Source organism: Hyaena hyaena, unplaced genomic scaffold (genome assembly GCF_003009895.1).
Source record: "Hyaena hyaena isolate Hyena2069 unplaced genomic scaffold, ASM300989v1 scaffold_227, whole genome shotgun sequence".
Lineage (NCBI taxonomy): Eukaryota > Metazoa > Chordata > Mammalia > Carnivora > Hyaenidae > Hyaena > Hyaena hyaena.
This window is the reverse complement of record NW_024080859.1, coordinates 1,503,486-1,521,435: the sequence shown is the minus strand read 5'-3', so window position 1 is coordinate 1,521,435 and position 17,950 is coordinate 1,503,486. Positions and strand designations below refer to the sequence as shown.

The 17,950-nt window shown below is 55.0% G+C and overlaps 1 protein-coding gene across 8 annotated transcripts in view; it reads right to left on the bottom strand.

Moving 5' to 3' along the window:
- EPS15L1 (epidermal growth factor receptor pathway substrate 15 like 1) overlaps nt 1-17,950 on the bottom strand; it is a 98,505-nt gene that overhangs the window by 16,365 nt on the left and 64,190 nt on the right. For 2 of the 8 annotated variants that reach the window (XM_039243331.1, XM_039243334.1), the window contains exons 17-23: nt 17,493-17,616; nt 16,538-16,588; nt 15,123-15,259; nt 10,723-10,783; nt 9,737-9,819; nt 3,550-3,682; nt 1,275-1,322 (exon numbers count right to left, since the gene is read on the bottom strand). In XM_039243331.1, coding sequence (XP_039099262.1) covers nt 1,275-1,322; nt 3,550-3,682; nt 9,737-9,819; nt 10,723-10,783; nt 15,123-15,259; nt 16,538-16,588; nt 17,493-17,616 — 637 coding nt within the window. Of the gene's footprint in view, nt 1-1,274; nt 1,323-3,549; nt 3,683-9,380; nt 9,622-9,736; nt 9,820-10,722; nt 10,784-15,122; nt 15,260-16,537; nt 16,589-17,492; nt 17,617-17,950 lie in introns of those variants that run through there. The other 6 variants (XM_039243332.1, XM_039243336.1, XM_039243335.1 and 3 more) reach the window with 4 other exon arrangements.

Sequence of the window (17,950 nt, the reverse complement as noted above, 5' to 3'; positions counted from 1 at the left end):
TTGGTGAGGAGCAAGCGCTCGCCTAGAGCCCCTCAAGGAGATGGCGGCAGAGCTGGAACGTGAGCCTATGCCCTTGCTGCAACGTCCAGGACGCGGGCTGAGCCTGATCAACCTTCCTGGATTCTAGCAGCCTCACGTATCAGAGCCACACCCCCAGGCGCAGACACCTGCCAGGCTTCTAGAGCCTACAGAAGAGCCATGCCTTCATCTTGCTTTCTGTGAGTGCAGGTAGGAGGCCGTGCGTTTCGGTCTGTGAAAAAAAACTGTTCTCGCCAGGCGGTCTGGACCATCCACTTGGAATCTCCATGGGAACACGGCTCCCTCACTAGGGCCCTGGGCCCCCAGCTGCAGGGTACCCACTTCACCTTGTCCCAGAGGTGGGGCCACAGTGGGGGCCTTCCGCAAGCCGGGAAGGCCCTCGAGTGTGGTCATGTGGTGTTCCCGGGTCCCACCTCAGCATGCTGGCCATGGCCTCTCCATGCAGCAAAAGGTGAGCAAAGAAGCACATTTTATTCCCTCACTTTCAAACTGTTGGCCTTTGTTTTCTTAAAAAATAAAAACAGGGGGGCCTGGGTGGCTCAGTCGGTTAAACATCCGACTTCGGCTCAGGTCATGTGGTTTGTGGGTTTGAGCCCCACATCGGGCTCTGTGCTGACAGCTCAGAGCCTGGAGCCTGTTTTGGACTCTGTGTCTCCCTCTCTCTGCTCCTCCCCTGCTCATCCTGTCTCTCTCTCAGAAATAAAACATTAAAAAAAAATAAAACAAACAAAAAAAATAAAAACACAACATAACTTGGACATCTACCTGGCTGCTTCCTATTATAAGCACCCAAGAAAACACGAGTTGTGCCCTGTGTCTTCATCATGAGAACTTCGAGTAGGACCTTCTTCCAGACTCATCGGCTGACCTGCCCTGCTAATAACCAGCCAACCCCAGGACTGCTCCAGGCCTTACACAGTCTCGCTCTGCGCAGCGTGGATGCCACGGCGGGGGTGGGGGGTGGGGGTGGTGGTGGTATCAGTGTGCACAGCGGGGCCTCGATTCCCTCCATAGAGGAACTGTGTGGGGCAGACACCTTCCTGTGCATCCCCCAAAGAACCAAATGCTTGCCCCCAGATGCGAGCACCAAAGTGTCAACCGCTGGGTTCAGATGTCCTGCGTGGGGCGCGTCTGCACGGCCAGCAATTTCCACGTTGTCAGAGGTTAGTAGGAAATCACAGCAGAGCCACCACGGGAAGCGCTCAGACGACAACCGTCACGCGGTGTGTACCTACCACCCAGCAGTGTGTACAGCGCAGGGCTTTTCTGATCAGCCATTGCTTCTAGGTGAGAGATCAGACGAGAGACATTTAGACCTTGACGCAGGAGCGTCGTGGCCGCTTACAGATCAGACACCGTGCGTGCATCCACCATGCTCCAGAGCACTCTGAACCTCACGACGGCTGTCCACAGGGGTGGAGAGGTCCAGGTGGGGCAGGTCTCTGGGTCCAGGGCTGGCCCTGCTGCCACTTTGCTGTGTGACAGCGGGTGGCCCATGTGGCCTCTCTCACTTCCCTTTCCTCTCTGAGAAACGAGCATCATAGTGCCTTTCCTCTCTTGTAGGCCTTGCTAGGACCTGGCTAGGTAACAGGTGCTCCCTGAGGGCCCATGACGTGAACTAGGTACTTGGGGGCACCGGGCACCCCACCGACCGTGGCAGAGCAAGGGTGCAGTGGCCCCAAGCCAAGAGCAAAGCAGCCTGAGACTCCCCAGAATACCAGCCCAAGCCTCTCCCCAGTGTGGATGGCTTCTCTGCTTCCTAAGTCCGCAGTATGCTACGAGCAAAAGCCAAAGTAGGGCGAGGAGGCTTGCAGAGGGGATACGAGGGGGAAGAAGGGAAAGGGGACAGCGAAGAGCAAGTTTAAAAGCAGACTGGGCGCTGGGTCAAGTATGGGGAGGAGGCGGAAAGAAGAGTTTCCAAGAAACCCTGAGAATGAAGCTCTGGAGCAACTGCTTGAGACCTGACACACACCGCGCTGCCCCGTGTGTGAGCGTTGTGTGTGTGTGTGCACCCACGTGAGAACATTACGGGTACAATGCCTTGGGGCCTGACACACACCGCGCTGCCCCGTGTGTGAGCACGTGTGCACGCACGTGAGAACGTTATGTGTCCAATGCCAAGATCTGACACATGCTGCACTGCCCCACATGTGAGCGCGTGCATGTGCACGCATGTGAGAACCTTACGTGTGCAATGTGCATGCAGGTGTGTGCGAGCACTGTGTGAGAACGCATGCATGCGAGGGTGCACAGGAAAGTGCACACGCGTCTGCACGTGTGAGCAGTACATGAGCACATGTGCACGTATGTAGGCACGTAAGCACGGGCCCATGTGTGTGAGCGGGCGTAGGCAGGTGTGTGCGTGCATGCTTTGGCTCCCTTCTTTCAGGTGTAGCACGGAGGCCTGCTGCCATTCCATTAGGAGACTGTCGAGGGTCCCCTCAGAGCCGCCAAAGTGGGCACTGCAGGCGGGGCCCCCGTCCTCCTGAAAGAAAGCCACGGCGCATGCAGGTGACGCGACAGGGCAGGCCACCTCTGAAAAATAACTTCCCCTCATACGCCTCTACTAAGAGGAAGACTTCGACGGGTAGACCTCGTGTGGGATGACGGGAGGGCCCGGGACAACTAGAGAGTCCCATGGGCCGCCGAGTGGCGCCCCAGGCAGACTGAAGGACAGAAGCTAGCTCAGGCAGGACCAGGGTTTCGAGGCAGCCTGTGGGTCTCCTACGGCCGCCCACAATCTCAGGACAGCATAGCGGAAGCTGCCTGAAGCCAGCGCAGCAAGAAAACAGTGAGCAGAGGGGAAAAGGGGCTAGGAAATTGCAGTGAGTCCCTCTGCCACTCGAAACAACAGCTTTTTCCTTCGAGCCTGGCGACCTGGCCTCTTGGCCTATGGCTGTCGTATGAGAGAGAGTCCCCACACAAGCTCAAAGTCCTCAGCTCAAAGTCCTCAGCATCTCCTGAGAGAGACCAGCAGCACCAGCCACAGCCAGGATGGGCGGGGTCTGCACAAAGCCCCCTGCATGCAGCTGCCAGCAGTGATACTGGGCGGAAGCCAAGCAGAAGGGAGCCCAGAGCCATCTGCCTCCTTTGGCATCAAACACGGCCAGAGAGACCCCCACCCCAAACCCCACAATGAATCCTTAACCGGCAGGGAGGCGCTGGATTGAGGGGGAGGCCAAAGGAGCCACCAGATCCTGTCTACACACACACTCCCCCCAGGGGCTGAGCCCTGGGCCTTCTGGAGAGCACCCTGGAGGCCCACACTGAGCTCGGAGCCCAGGGGCCCACAGGACTGGGGTGGGGGGTTGGGGGGAAGGGAAGGTGTGCTCCAGGCACACACCCTGCATGGACCCAGGCTGCTAAGCAGTAGGGAGCCTCTCTTGCTCCGAGTGTGGCCCCCGGCATCTGCTCCACGCTGGGCTGGTGCCCCCTCCCCTGCCGTCCTGCAGCGGGGTTGGGGGGCTTGGGGGGGTGGTCGGGTGCTGCAAGAGAAGAAAGCGTACTGACCGCTGGGCGGTTTAGGCCGCGGAGGAGCAGGTTTCTTCGGAGGCAGAGCGGGAGTGTCCTGTTTACTTTTAAAGGGGTCATCTGAGAATCCTGCCCCTCCAAAGGAGGAGGTGAAAGGACCAGACGTTGGGGGCTGTAAGAGAGGACACGAAAGAGAGGCAAAAATAATTGTTAAAATGGAGGCAGCGGATGCCCACTCAGCCAACGCTCATGTACTGAGAGCCTCGCTGAGGCCCCCAACCCTCTGGGCTCTGCGGCACGGCCCCCACGGGGACCCCTGCTCTCCTCCACCCTTGACAATCAGGGCCCCCTGGCCTGTGAGGGGCAAGCCAGCAAGCATGGAGCAGGCAAGAGCCGCCCTGTGCCTTCACAGGCTTATGTCACAAGAGCGGTGTCCCCTGCCACACGCGCCACCCTACCCACACAGGGACATCAGTGTTTCCTGACCCCAGGGTCCCCTGGGCCTCCCGCTCGTGCTTCAAAAATGGGCCCCACCCCTGCCCTCGCAGGAGCTGCAGGCCCTTCCGTGGACCATCTCTGGGCTGAGCACCGGGTCAGAACGGCAGCAGAGCACCCCCTCGCCCCCCAGTGGCCCCAGGGTGCTGCAGTCCACACGGTGACTCAGGCCGGACCCCAGCCCCATCTCAAATGCAACTCAGAGCTGCCCTCCCAGTAAGAGATGCAGGGGTGGGAAGGTGGGTAGGGAGGACAGGCAGGGGTATAGCACCCAGCAGCCCCGGTGCCCACAGGTAGCCTCCAGAGCACTCTTCAAGGTAAGGGGGACCTCGTTACCACCCCCCACTGCCCAATTCTTCCGTCTCATCCCTGCAGCCGCCCCCACCCTTTCGACAACTCCCGTCCCTGGAACTCCTCACACCCCGCTCTCCAGGGCCCACGCACGGAGGGCCTCCGGCTGGGACAAGCTCCACCTCGTCTACCCCAATCCCCTCTTTTTCTCAGAGACTGACCAGGCCTCACTGGCCCCTACCCCGAGCTCTCCCTGACACCCCTTCCAGCCAAGTGCGCCTGCCTGATATCCTGGTGGGACTCCACGGGACACACGTCACCGTGGGCAAGCGCGTGCCCCAGCACAGGTGGTGGGGCAGCACCTGTGGCAGGCTGTGGCTTGTCCCCGTGAGCAGCCCGTACGCAGAGTACAGTGCCGGGCCATGACACACCCCCAATGGCAGACAGACGAGCTGCAGGTGGGCCAGCTCAGGTGATGGGTGACGGGGCCTCCGTCCTCCCTCCTCCGTGGTCCAGTCATGGGACGCAGCTTCCCCTCCCTGGAATCTGGTCACAGGGACAATGACGCGCAATCTCCGCCCTGGGCGCAGTCATAGATACCAGTCTGCAGTGGGGAAGGGGTGGCAGTTCCCGTGAGAGGGACGGGACCCCTAGGGCGGGAGATGCTGGCTCGTTGCCGATCCTCTCCTCTTCCCAACAACCACCTCATGTTATACACAGGGAAACTGAGGCACAGAGAGGAGACGCAGCCTACAGTCATACAGCACCTCAGTGGTGGAGTCAGGGAGATAGGAACCTGCATCGTCTGCCTCTGGCCCCTGGCCATGGCCCCTGCCCTCGGCTGCCAGCAGCCCACCCCCTGCGATAGGTTTGGGGGCCTGTACCAGGCAGAGCTCTGTCCTCAGGCCCCCGGAGGAGACACACGTGGATGCAGGCAAGAGGCAGAACAGGCAGGAGGGGTCACTGGGCCCGAGAAAGCCCTGAGGAAGACAGGCGTCAAATGAGGAAGACTCAATCCCTTGCCAGGACCATGACGGCCCCCCAGGCAGCTCAGAGCAAGAGGGGCAGAAGGGGTAGCCGGACTGTGTAGGGCCGCTGCCCCCCGTTCTGGGCTCTGTGCACACCTGTCCTTTTAGGTACAAAAGGCAGGGAGTCCAGCAGCTCAAGTGTCTGGAACGTCTGCACTAGAGTGCAGTGGTCAGGAGTAGGGCCGGGAGGCCCTGCCTGGGCTGGAGTCTCAGCCCTGCCACCACTGACTGCTCCGTGCCTCAGCTTCCTCATCTATGAAATGGTCATAATAACAGGCCCTTGCTCGAGGGCTGCAGCAAAAATGCAATAAAGCCGTGTGAAACTGCTTGAATGGGCACCCCAACGACATTGGCACAAGACGGCAAAATTATCATGCCAAGAATTCTCTTAGATGCTCATAAGAACCGCGGATGCCCCATGAGCTACTGATGTTTTATTCCTGTCTCTTCCCGTTATCCACAGACCCTACCCCGGAGGGAGACAGCCTGAGAGCTGAGGTGAGGTGTCAAGGTCTACTTAAGCTCTGCAGTCTGGGAAAGAAGAATGGGGGCGGGGGTGGGGGCAACTGCTGGGAGAGCACGTGGGTTCTACTCCTGCCCCCGCCATTCACCGAACACAGGCTCATGCAATTTCCGCACAACCCGAGACAGGCAGGCAGGAATCAAAACCGATTTCTCAGCAGGGAGGTGGCGTGACCAGTCCCCCCCGTGGACACCAGTCTCTGTCCTGACCGTTGAGAACGCACCAGCTCCGGAGTGGCAGCCGGGGCCCTCTTCGGTGCACAGGGTCCCTGTGCGCCCAGCCCGTGAGCTGCAGCGTGGACCATGGGCGGTAAGGACGGTCCTGGCCGGTGGAGGACACCGCAGCCCAGGCAGGCTCTACGTCTCCCTTGTGTTCAAGCCCACGGAGCCGGTGGGCTCACTCCAGTGGGATAGGGCTCTGCCCACAAGGGCCCGCTCCCACCGCGACCGAGAGCCATCGCACTTCTAACACCACAGAGCCCGCGAGCGACATTTCCAGATCCCAGTTTTCACAACTCCAGGTTTCCCAAGAAGCTTCCTCTGGGACCCGGCCCATTCCTCCTCAGGCTGCGGCTTCAGGGAAAGTCACTATTTTTAGAAGGGTTTCAGTAAAGTCAGCAGGGGCTCTCTGGGCTGGCACGGCGTGAAGCGTGCCCAGAAAGAAAAAAAAAAAAAGAAACAAAAAAAGAGAAAAGCCACTATAAAAAGCAGCTCTGAGAGGAACATGTTTGGGTTCATGGTTTAAAGCGCTGGTTTAAAGCAAGCTCCTCTCACCTTTTAAGAAAGGGCCCTAAACATGCATGTCTAGCTTTAAAAACCACTGGAGAAATGACTGGAAGGGGCCTGACGCCCAGCCAAGGACTGCACAGGTGGCTCTTTTTGCTGGGGGAGGGAGCGAAATAATTAAGTTCAGGTCTTGTTCTTATTCTCAGATGCTCAGAAATTGTTCTTAGAGCAAGGTGATGGAGGGACACAGGTCTAAAAACATCTCTGCGGGTCCGGGGAGAGGGGTGGCCCGCACTGCCAGTGCGAGCCTGAAGGCCCTCCCGAAGGAATGCGCGGGAGCCAGCTCCGTCACCTTCCCTCGGCACCGCCACGCAGAGCGGGACACCCCCACTTAGGGTGGAGTTAAGAAAGGGCGCCAGTGCACGCCGCCTCGCCCCCCACTCAGATGGGGAAAGGCTGGCAATGTAAAAAACACACACACACAAAACAAAACCAAGGAGCCAAAAAGAAAAAAAAGCCTGCTCGCCACTTTACTTTCATTTCCTTCAGCATTTTATTTATACACACGATGTTTTTCTTGAAAAACAGAAAGGGAACCAAAGGGAAAACAGAGACCTACAAGCTCAGGGCTCCGCGTACAGCTGCGCAAGCGGCAGGACACCGGGAGCCGACGGGAGCGTGGAAACAGAACGAAGGCGCACTGGAGACTTTTCCACGGCCCCACCCAGCTCCGTCCCGCCCGCACCACGAACAGGAAGGGGCCCGGGCTCTGGAAGTCCCAGTGCACGTGTGTGTGCAGCCCGATCGAGGGACGCGAGGACAAGGAGAAGGAAGCTGAGTCAGAAGGGAAACCAATGCAGATCAGACTAGGCGGACAGACGGGGAGGGCCAGGCTCAGAGGCCACCTGCAGGGCAGAGGGGTGGCCGTTCCTGCTGCCCGGAGCCCCTGCAGACCCGCCGCCCTGCGCAGCCCCCACCAGCCCGTGCAGCCTCTACTAGGACACGTCTCAGAAGGGCACCTCTGGCCCATGGCGGCTCCCTCCCTCCGTCTCTGGGGCCAGCCTCCCAAAGGGAGAGGGCTTGCTCTGACAGCTTGAGAATGCAATGCAGGCCCCTTCGTTTGGGGACTGCTGCCACCGTGTGGCACACGCGTTCTGCTTTCAAGAGCTGACTTCCTGCCTGCTAAGCAGGGACGAAAGCGGAGGACGCACACACAGCTCCAGCCGAGGAGCAGGGCTGTGCGCGACAGCCACCCGGCGACAGGCAATGTTCCAGCAAGTCTCCTGCCCTGGCACCTTCTGGCCAATCCCAGACGGCGTCCTGACCGTCCAAGTGCCCGTGTTTCCACACGAGGGCTGGCGGCTTGTTCCCTGCAAGCACGAGACTGAGAGAGGCAGCTACACCAGTACCTGCGAGCTCCCTCCTGCCACAGCCGAGGGCTAAACAGGCCTCCTCTCTCCGGCCAGAGGCTGGCTTTGCTGCCTCGACAGCGGACGCTCGGTGCGCTTCTCTGAAAATGTAAACGGAACCTAAAGGCTTCTCAGAAGCCGGGTGCCGCAGTCACACGTCGGCTCGCCACAAGTGCTCAGTGCCCAGACGAGTGTGTGCCCCGCGGGCTGAGTGATCATGGAGTCAGCAGGCAGGATGCCCCCGGGAGCTGGCCCGGTGGGGACGGGGGCGGGGGTGCCCGGCAGGGGTGGGCGGAGCGCTGGAAGCCGACTCCTTGTGTGGATGCTCGGCTCCCACATGCTCTGAGACGCCTCCCCAGCTCCCTCTCCACCATCTCGCTTGTGAGCCCTCCCCACTGGGAGGTAAGATCAGGGATGGGGCGGGGCTCCTGCCCGTGGCCACCACTGCCCGCACGCATACCACGGCGATGGCACCTGGGCTGGAGCAGGTGGTCGCTTGAGGTTGGAGGGATGAGGAAGAAAGCTTGGCTCTGTGGCCACGGGCTGTGCCATAGGAGGCCGGCGGGGGCTACCAACAGAGCCCAAGTGGGCCTGCAGACAGGGCCCTGAGGGGCACCCCTCATGCTGCTTTCCTGAATTCTTATCAGAGAAACACATCCTCAGACTTAAAACCAAGGGACACTGAAGACTATGATGGAGACCAGCAGACCCTCATTGCCTTTCCCACTCACCGTGGCTGACGTTTCTGACTTCTTACCGGTTTCTTCTGAGATTTACCTCTATGAACATGGGCTTCTACTGTTATTTCTTGATCTGTCTGTTTTGGACACGGTCTACTGACTTTTTGTGACATTAAAGATTTAGTGTTGTCAGGGGCACCTGGGTGGCTGGATCAGTCAAGCACCCAACTCTTGACTTCGGCTCAGGTCATGATCTCACGGTTCATGAGCTTGAACCCCATGCTGGGCTCTGCGCTGAGTGTGGAGCCTACATGGGATTCTCATTCTCTCTCTCTCTCTCCCTCCCTCCCTCCCTCCCTCCGCCCCATCCCCTTCCTGCCCCTCCCCTGCCATATTTGTGCATTGTCTTTCTCTCAAAATAAATAAATAAAAGATAGAGCTTCCCAGCCACGCACCCCCAGCCCCTTGCACCACTGGACCCCAACACCACCAGGGGCTCCATTCATCTGACCGTGGCACACAGACACTACCCAGCCCGACAACCGTGGGAATGTCCTGTCTTGAACCTGCATACTTGTTCACAAAACCTAGCCCTCACTTCGCAAACCCTCCTCGGGTCCTCAAGGGCAGCTTCCGTTCTCCAGATGCCTCCCACCTGCCACCCACGGGTCAAGTCTCAGCTGCACGCACACTGGGCCTTAATATCTTCTCTTCTCAGATTTTGTGCAGCCACAACTTTATTGTCTAAGATCCAGCAGCTAACCGACACCACGAGGATCGGTGGGGGTGGGGGTGGGGGGGTGAGCCCGTGACACTAATGCCTCGTGGAAGGACTCCAGGCTCTGGCAGTTTCTCTCAGAGGAAGGGAAATAGAGCCAAACACAACCACAGGCATTTTCTAGACCCTGCCTGCCGGATCACAGCTCTTGCGTGAGGATGCATTTCAGAGTATGACAGGCGCTGAGGAAATACATACGTGGTATTAATAATTATGCCTGGCCGCTCACGACAAGACCACGACAAGAGGCACACAGACACTGGCAGAGGCACACGTGCTCCGTGGGTGGGGCTTTACCTTGGACATCTGGCTGAAGTCGGCAAAGCCCTCAGCACTATTGAAGGACCCACTTCCGAAGGGGTCTAAGGTTCCAAAGGGACCTGCAAAGTGGCACCAACAGAGGCAGAGTTACAGGGTGTTCATGGAACACACCTCCTGGGGTCAGGGTCAGGCGCTGCCTCTCGGTATCCAACGGCCCCCAGCGCGGGACATCTGAGGGGGTGGCATATGTTTGCCAGGGCCGTGCCCCTGGACACAGGCTCAGCCTGCGCTGGCTCACCGTTGGTATAGCTCGGCCGGAAGTCTCTTCTAGGGGAGAGCCACAGGGACTCTGCCCCCACCTGAACTTCCGGCCAGCACTGCTCACGTTCAGGAGTGACAGGTGCAGAAGCACACGGCCTGGATCAGGGCGGGGGTGCAGCTCCTCAGTGAGCCCCCATCCACGCTGTGTATGTGGGGAGCCTGTCTGCGGGTGCAGAGTTCTGCCGAGCTTTCTCCTTCGTGGGGCAGTTCGCCTGGACAACCCACGCCCACCTATGGTGATGAACTATCACCAATAAGCACGAGCTGCTGGGAAGGCAGCAGGACAAAGCAGGGCCCGTTCCCCAAAAGCAGGGGGGTCCGCAAATGCTCCCCTCCCTCAACGCACAAGCCAGTGCCCTCAGTCAAACTTTGGGTTCTTTTGGGGAGAAGATCCAAGGGTACAAACTGAAGATCTGGAAGGAGCAATGAGTACAGAGTGACCAGTAACTGTGGTGTTAATACTGACTTCATCCCTACTGCCGACCTCCCTTTCCGCAAAGATGAGCAGCCGGAGGGGGACGGGGGCGGGGAGGGCAGCTCGCTTTGGCTGAAGTGCTTCAGGCAAGGATCTGGGTGCCACTGACTAAATGACACAGACTCCGAGGACCCACGGCTGGGAAGTAACAGCATCGCTGGGTGGGCTCCCCCCGCTGGCCAGTGAGGGGGGGCGGGTCAGAAGGAAAACGAGCCATCGTTCTCACCTGATCCTTTTGAGGAGACACTGGAGGATGAAAAAGGATCACTGGATTCGAAAGGGTCGAGCTGAGTGAAAGGAGAGAGGAAGAGTGAAAAGCAGTTCATTCATTTACCCGGCCATTCGCTGAGCCACAGCCTGCCCTGACATCTGCGTATACTGCCGCTGGCCGCGAGGAGGATTAAATGATCTGTACTCAGCCCTGTGGACTAAAATCCCCACAGACCGGGGCGCCTGGGGGACTTAGTCGGTTAAGCGTCCAACCGGCTCAGGTCATGATCTCACAGTTCATGGGTTCGAGCCCCGCATCAGGCTCTGTGCTGACAGCTCAGAGCCTGGAGACTGCTTCAGATCCTGTGTCTCCCTCTCTCTCTGCCCCTCCCCTGCTCATGCTCTGTCTCCGTCTCAAAATGAAATAAAAACATTAAAAAACCAAAATAAAATAATTAAATAAAAAATTTAATTTTATCTGCACAGACCAATCCCTGCTGCAGAGAAAACCCATGAACTCTGGACAAAACACAAAAACCAGGTAAATACAAACAACCACCTGAGAGCTCAGGAAGTGAACCAAAGGAGAAGACTTTGGACAAGACTTTAGAGTTGGCAGGAACGAACCGCACCGGGTTGACTCTTCTGTCTGGACAGCTATAATCTGAGGGCTTTGGGGAGCTAAGACCCCAACGGAAAACTCGCCGGCCTTCTGGCCTAAAGACCGGAGGATCGTGGTTCAGGACAATTACCATCAGGGACAGGGACCCCGGAAAGGAGAGGCAGAAAATGGTGGTCCCAGATTTCACAATAAGCTCTGCCCAAGTCAAGGGCTGACTCCAGCACTGTTGGGGGATTGGGGAGGGGCAGACTGAAAGCAGCCGACAGCCAAGGTCACGAGGACGCAACTACAGGCAAGAGAACGTGAGCCTGCGGTGGAGTTTCATCCAAGTCAATCACCTGGAGAAACAAAACCATGCAGGCTCTTTGGGATCCAGTCACCATGAAAGAGCACTTGCGGTACACAGGACACATTTCTAAAGAACCTGAGAAATGTGGCCAGTTCTCGAGGGAAAAGACAATCAATAGAACCAACCCTAAGACGACCCAGGCGTTAGAATTCTTTGATGAGGATGACTTTAAAGCAGCAATAACCGCGCTCAACGAGACAAAGGAAAATACACTTGAGAGGAATGGGTAGGAGATCTCAGCAGAAGAGCAACCATACAAAGAAACAACTGGAAATTCTACAACTGAACAATGTACACTATCTAGAATAAAAACATCATTAGGTCAGCTAAACAACAGATGACAGAGAAAAAAGTAAGTGAGGCTGAAGACGGAGCTGTAGAAACTGTCCGACTTACAGGAAGAAGAGAGAGAGAGAAAAGAGTGATGAGAAAACAGGGCCTCAGGGACTGGTGGAGACACTAGAAAAAGCTCTAACATATAGTAACTGTAATCCCACAAAGGCAGGAGAGAACAGGGGAGAGAAAACGTTTAAGGAAGTAACAGCCAAAAACTTGCAAAGTCCGGTAAAAGGTACGATTTAGAGATTTACGAACCTCACCAAACCCCAAACAGCATAAAGACAAAGAAAACCACATATGTATGCTTCATAGTCAAACTACTGAAAAGCAGAGAGAGAGAGAGCGAGGGTGGGAGGAGGGAGGGAGGGAGGGGGAGAGAGAGAGAGAGAGAGAGTGAGGAAGGGAGAGACAAAGAGAGCGAGCGAGCACACAACTGGAGAACAGGATTGTACATTTGGGGGACAACTGCCTAGGACTGAGGCTTCTCCTCAAGGACAAGGGAGGCGGGAAGGCACTGGAACAACAGCCTCGAAGTGCTGAGAGGGGAAAGGAAGACTAGATCGGGCGGTAACACCTCCAAGTTGGCCACAAAGCAGGGCTGTGTTATAAGAAGCTCAGGCCAAGTTCTTCAGGCTCAGGGAAGGACACCGGAGGGACACGCCAGAGCTGGAGAAAGGAATGAAGAGCAGGTGGCAAATATACGGGTAAAAATAAACAGACTACTTTTTTCCTCTTTAAAATTTCTTTTAGATACATGCAATGGAATAAAGCAAAACTTTAATGATGGTCTCACAGAGCGGATGGCATATTTAGGCGTATCATTTTCATAGGACAGCTGTGACTTAAGAGGGGACGCTGCTGGCTGGGGGAAGGTGGATGAAAGGATCTGTATGGCTGCACGTTTTCTACATTTTACACAAAGTGATACGACATTAACTCCAAGTAGCCGATGAAAGTTAAGGGTGTGGATGGTAATCTCTAAAGCAACCTCTAAGAAATAATAGAAATAAGTATAGTGAAAAGAGCAAAAAGATACCAGAAAACGGAATTCTAGAATACATTCAAATAATCTAATAGAAGGCAGAGGGGCTCTGGGGCAGCTCAGTCGGTTGAGAGTCCGACCCTTGATTTTAGCTCAGGTCATGGTCCCAGGGTTGTGGGATCCAGCCCTCCTATCAGGCTCGGCACTGAGCATGGAGCCTGGTTGACAGTCTCTCTCGCCCTCTGCCCCTCTCCCCTGCTCTGTCCTCTCTCTCTAAAATAAATACATAAATAAAAGAAGGCAGAAAGGGAACAGAGTGACAAAACCAAGAGGATAAAGAACAAGCAAATAATATGAGACTTAAATCTAACCACAACAATAACTGAATTAAATGTTAATAGTCTAAATACTCCATTTCAAAGGCAGAGATTTCCAGACTGGATTGAACAGCACATCAGTGTTTGCTATAAAAGACCCTTTGTGTATAGAAACCCACACAGACTGAGAGTAAATGGGTGAAAAAAGACACAGCGTGTGAAGAGGAAGCATAAGGAGGATGAGGCGGCTATTTCAATATGTGATAAAGCAGACCTCAAGACAAAGGCATCACCAGAGGAACAAAGGAAGCTTTTCTAATGATAAAAAGGCCACAGCATCAGGGTGATACAACCAGCATAAGTGTGCAGGCACCAGACAGAGCTTCAAACTACATCAAGCAAAACTTGACCAAATTAACGGGGATACAGACAATTCCACAATCCTCTCAGCAGTTGGGTGAGCTACGAAACAGGCAAACAAATAAGTAAAGACACAAATGAGCTGAACAGTACTGTCACCCACCCTGATGTGACTGGCATTTATGGAACCCGACAACTATAGGTCAACGTTCTTCTCAATTATACGGTATGAATGCCAAGGCAAACCATAAAACAAGTACACGTGAGTTTAAAAGGGCCGCCAAAATACAAAACATGTTCTCTAGAACAGATTTAATTAGAAATCAGTATTATAAGACATTTAAAAGGAAAAACAACAAGTATCTGGAAACAAAACAGTATTTTAAATAATACATGGTTCAACAGAGAAATCACAAGGGAAACTAGAACATACTGCAAACTAAAAGTAGTAAAGATACAACGTATCAAAATATGTGGAATGTGGCTAAGTAGTGCTTAGGGTGAAGTCTGTAGTTTTAAAATATTTCTATTAGAAAAAAACGGTCTAAAATCAATGATCTAAGGTTGAATCTTTGATATAAGAAATGGAAGAGCAAAGTACTAACCCAATATAGGAGGAAGAAGATAATAAAAAGCAGAAATCAGTGAAATAGAAGCAAACAGGGAAAAAATTAACATAACCAAAGGCTGGTTCGTGGACAAGCTCAACAAAATTGGTCCACAGACAGTGAGGACACAGATCACACACAGCTCAATATCAAGAATGAAAGGGGGTCCCCGCGACAGAAGTGTTACAAATCAACTGTGGCCTTCAAGGAACTCTGGGTCTAGAGGGACAGACAGGGCACACGTAAGGCGGGGGGAGAGATGCAGCCCTGAACATGAAGGGGGTTAGGCTGCCCTCCCCTAGTCACGAGACTTCTCTGTTCAGCCACTTTTTTGCCTTTTAAATCCTAGCTGACAGCGATTTGATGCCAGTGCGTTGGGCTGTTTGCTTTACGGGAAGATGGCTGGGTGGTCACCTGCAGCACACGATGTTTGGTTCTGTTTCATTTTTGCTGGGAGATGTGGTCACAGCGGGGGCAGGCAACAGAATAGAGAAGCCAGCCAGTGGGCCTGAGCTGAAGGGACAGGGGCACAGGAAGGGACAGAGAGAGCTATTCGCGACCCAGCCCATCCCGACGTGGGCTCACTGCACCTCCGAATGTGACCCAATTCATGGGACAGGCCTCACAGGGACTGGTCACCTCACCTTCCGGGAGGAAGCTATGCCCGTGGCCCAGCTCCTGGAGAACCGCGCGGCACACTCACAGGCTTAGCAAGCTCAGTCCGCATGTTGGAGCCCCTGACTCAGCCCGGGGGCGGGGGTGGGAGGTGAGGAAGGGCCGCTTTCGTGCGCACCAAGTGCACACCTGGGCAGCACCTCGGCCTCCCAGGTGACACTCACCTTTGAGGGTAAGGAGGGGTTTTTCGCAAATGGGTCTGAGGTAAATGGGTCATTCTTCGTCTGTTTCTTAAAGAAGTCGTCAGATGCAGAGCCACGGAATGGGTCGCTTTCTTTGAAAGGATCCCCTCCAAATGGATCTAGAAGGTGTTTTGGAAAGTGAAGAAGAACACGCCACATGAATAAACACCATTGCACTTAGTGAAATAACCCAAATTTAAAACAGCGCATAGCTGACTGATGCCCTTTATATAAAATTCTAGAAAAGGTATAATGAGAGAAAGCAGATCGGTGATTCCTAGGGAACTGGGGGTGGGGGTAGGAAGCAGAAGAGAACCTTCTGGGATGATGGAAATGTTCTCACCTAACTACACGCATTTATCAAAACTCATCTAATTATACACTTAAAATTGGTAAATTTTGTTGCGTATAAATTACACCTCTCAACAATGCTGATGTTAATAACAAAAACAACATGTGTAAATCCAGAGACAGAAAGCAGACTGGTGCTTGCCTGGGGCTGGGGGAAGAGGGCATGACTGTTCATGGGGGCAAGGTTTCCTTTCAGGGGATGGAAATGTTCTAGAACTACATAGAGGTGGTGGTTGTACGTTAAGAATGTACCAAATGCCGCTGTTTTATCACTTTAAAAATGTTGAATTTTGTGTTATACGAATTTCACCTCAGCAAAAAAAATAAAGAAAAATAAACAACTAGATAAAGAAGGGGCGCCCATGTGGCTCAGTCAGTTGGGCATCTGACTCTTGGTTTCTGCTCAGGTCGCAATCTCATGGTTCATGGGATCAAGCCCTGCGTCAGGCTCTGTGCTGCTGGCGTGGAGCCTGCTTGGGATCCTCTCTCCTCCTCGCTCTGTCCCTCCCCCACTCATGCTTGCTCTCTCAACATAAATAAACAAACATTTAAAAAGAGAGAGAAATAAATGGGCAGCATGGCCTCGACAGCACACCCACAGCATATTCATTCCCCTGGAATGCAGGGTGAATGGACGGGGGGAAAGCCACCGTCACCAGGAGGGAACAAGACACCAGGCTTCCATGCAGTGCTGCCGCCTCTGCTACGTCTAGACTGAGGACCCGTTGGGGGCAGGCGCTGCATGGGGTCCACTGGTGCTACCACGGGCGACACAAGTGGGCACAAGGGACCGAGCGGCCGTGGGCATGTCTGAACAACCGTTGGCTACCACGAGCTCCCCGTCTGGCTCTGCCCTCCTCACACTGTGAGGCTGGTGTGAAGGGGCACCTGACCATGAAAGCGAGGCTGCTGCTGCTGCCGGGGCTGGGCTTCCGCAGAAACTAACCTCCCTCTGCTGCCCAATCATCAGAGACCCTCAACCTGAGCTAGGAATGGAACTATCCTGAGGACCAGTCCACGAAAACCTCCCCCACGAAGACTTTTACCTGCGGAAGCAGTCTGTTGTTCTGCGAAGGGGTCATTCTGGAACGGGTCACCTAGATCAGAGGAGAGAGGACTGTTTAGCTCGACTGTAGAAATGACCCTGGCACGTCTAAGGGGGAGCAGCGACGGGCCGAGGCGGCTTCGCCAAGCTGGGGTGTTCAAGATGAAACGAGGTGCCGCTGGTTGCTCAACACGGGCCGCAGAGGGGGAAAACGTGGAATGAGTCAGAATTCACTCCCCTCTCTCTCTGCCACACTACGCTCTGGCACCTCTTCTCCCTCTCGGCTCCCCTGGCCATGGCAACACAGGGCCCTGCGGCTGCCCCAGACCCCAGCGAGAACGAGCTCCACATATCTGAGCCTCCAGAGCCTCTCGGTCCGGTGGTGCTCCCGCACGCGATGCCGGAAAGGCACGCCCTCTGCCCTCTCCTCGCCTTAGCACTTTGCTCAGGAATGTACAGATAGCCTTCCTGGCAATACTACCTTGCTCCGAAGGAACAGACAAACTGAGGAACATTTGCTTCTAGAAGACTTCTTAGTTGTCCTGGACTGGTGTGGGGCTCTGGGCAAACGTGTCCTGTCGACCCTGGACTTATGGGGGGACTTGTCGTTCGCTGGGGGGGTCTCATGACTACATCCGGCCGTCTTATCCGTCCCAGGGGAGTGAGGGAGAACTTACCACCCCGACTGGAGGATGGGAACCAGAGCGAGCAGAGGTCAAGGGCAGAGCCAGCTGCCCCGCAAGCTGGGAGCTCAGCTCTTCCCACCAAACTCTTAACACCTCACCTCTACAGTGAACCAGGTGCAGGTCAAGCACTCCCGTGGCCCACGAGGCTCAGGAAACTCCCTTCCCCCTCCACTCTAGAAGGTGCTGCCAGCTGACCACTGTGGTCAGCGGACAGCTCCAACAGGCAAAAAGTAAACAGCCCTGCGACTAAGCGGGCACCGGGCGAGATACCTTTGAAGGGATCAGCTCCTTTAAATGGGTCGGATTTGAAGGGGTCTTCGGCCTGGAAAGGGTCCGGATGCAATTCCTGGGCATTGTTGCTAAATAACAAGGCTTTATTTTTGAAAGGATCGTCCTATAATTTTGTGAAGAGACAGGACAGGAATTTTATTATTTCAAATTTAAAGCAAATTACAGAATTCCATACGCGATTTGCATGTTTCTCCTTCAAGCAGTGGGACCCTACAGAGAATGATTAAAGAATCACTGAAATGGGGCGCCCGGGGGGCTCAGTCGGTTCAGCATCTGACTCCGGCTCAGGTCACAATCTCCCAGTTTGTGGGTTCGAGCCCCGCGTTTGGCTCTCTGCTCTCAGCAGAGACCTCTTCGGATCCTCCGTCCCCTTTGCTCTCTGCCCCTCCCCCGCTCTCTTTCTCAAAAATGAATAAACATTTTCAAAAAAATCGTTG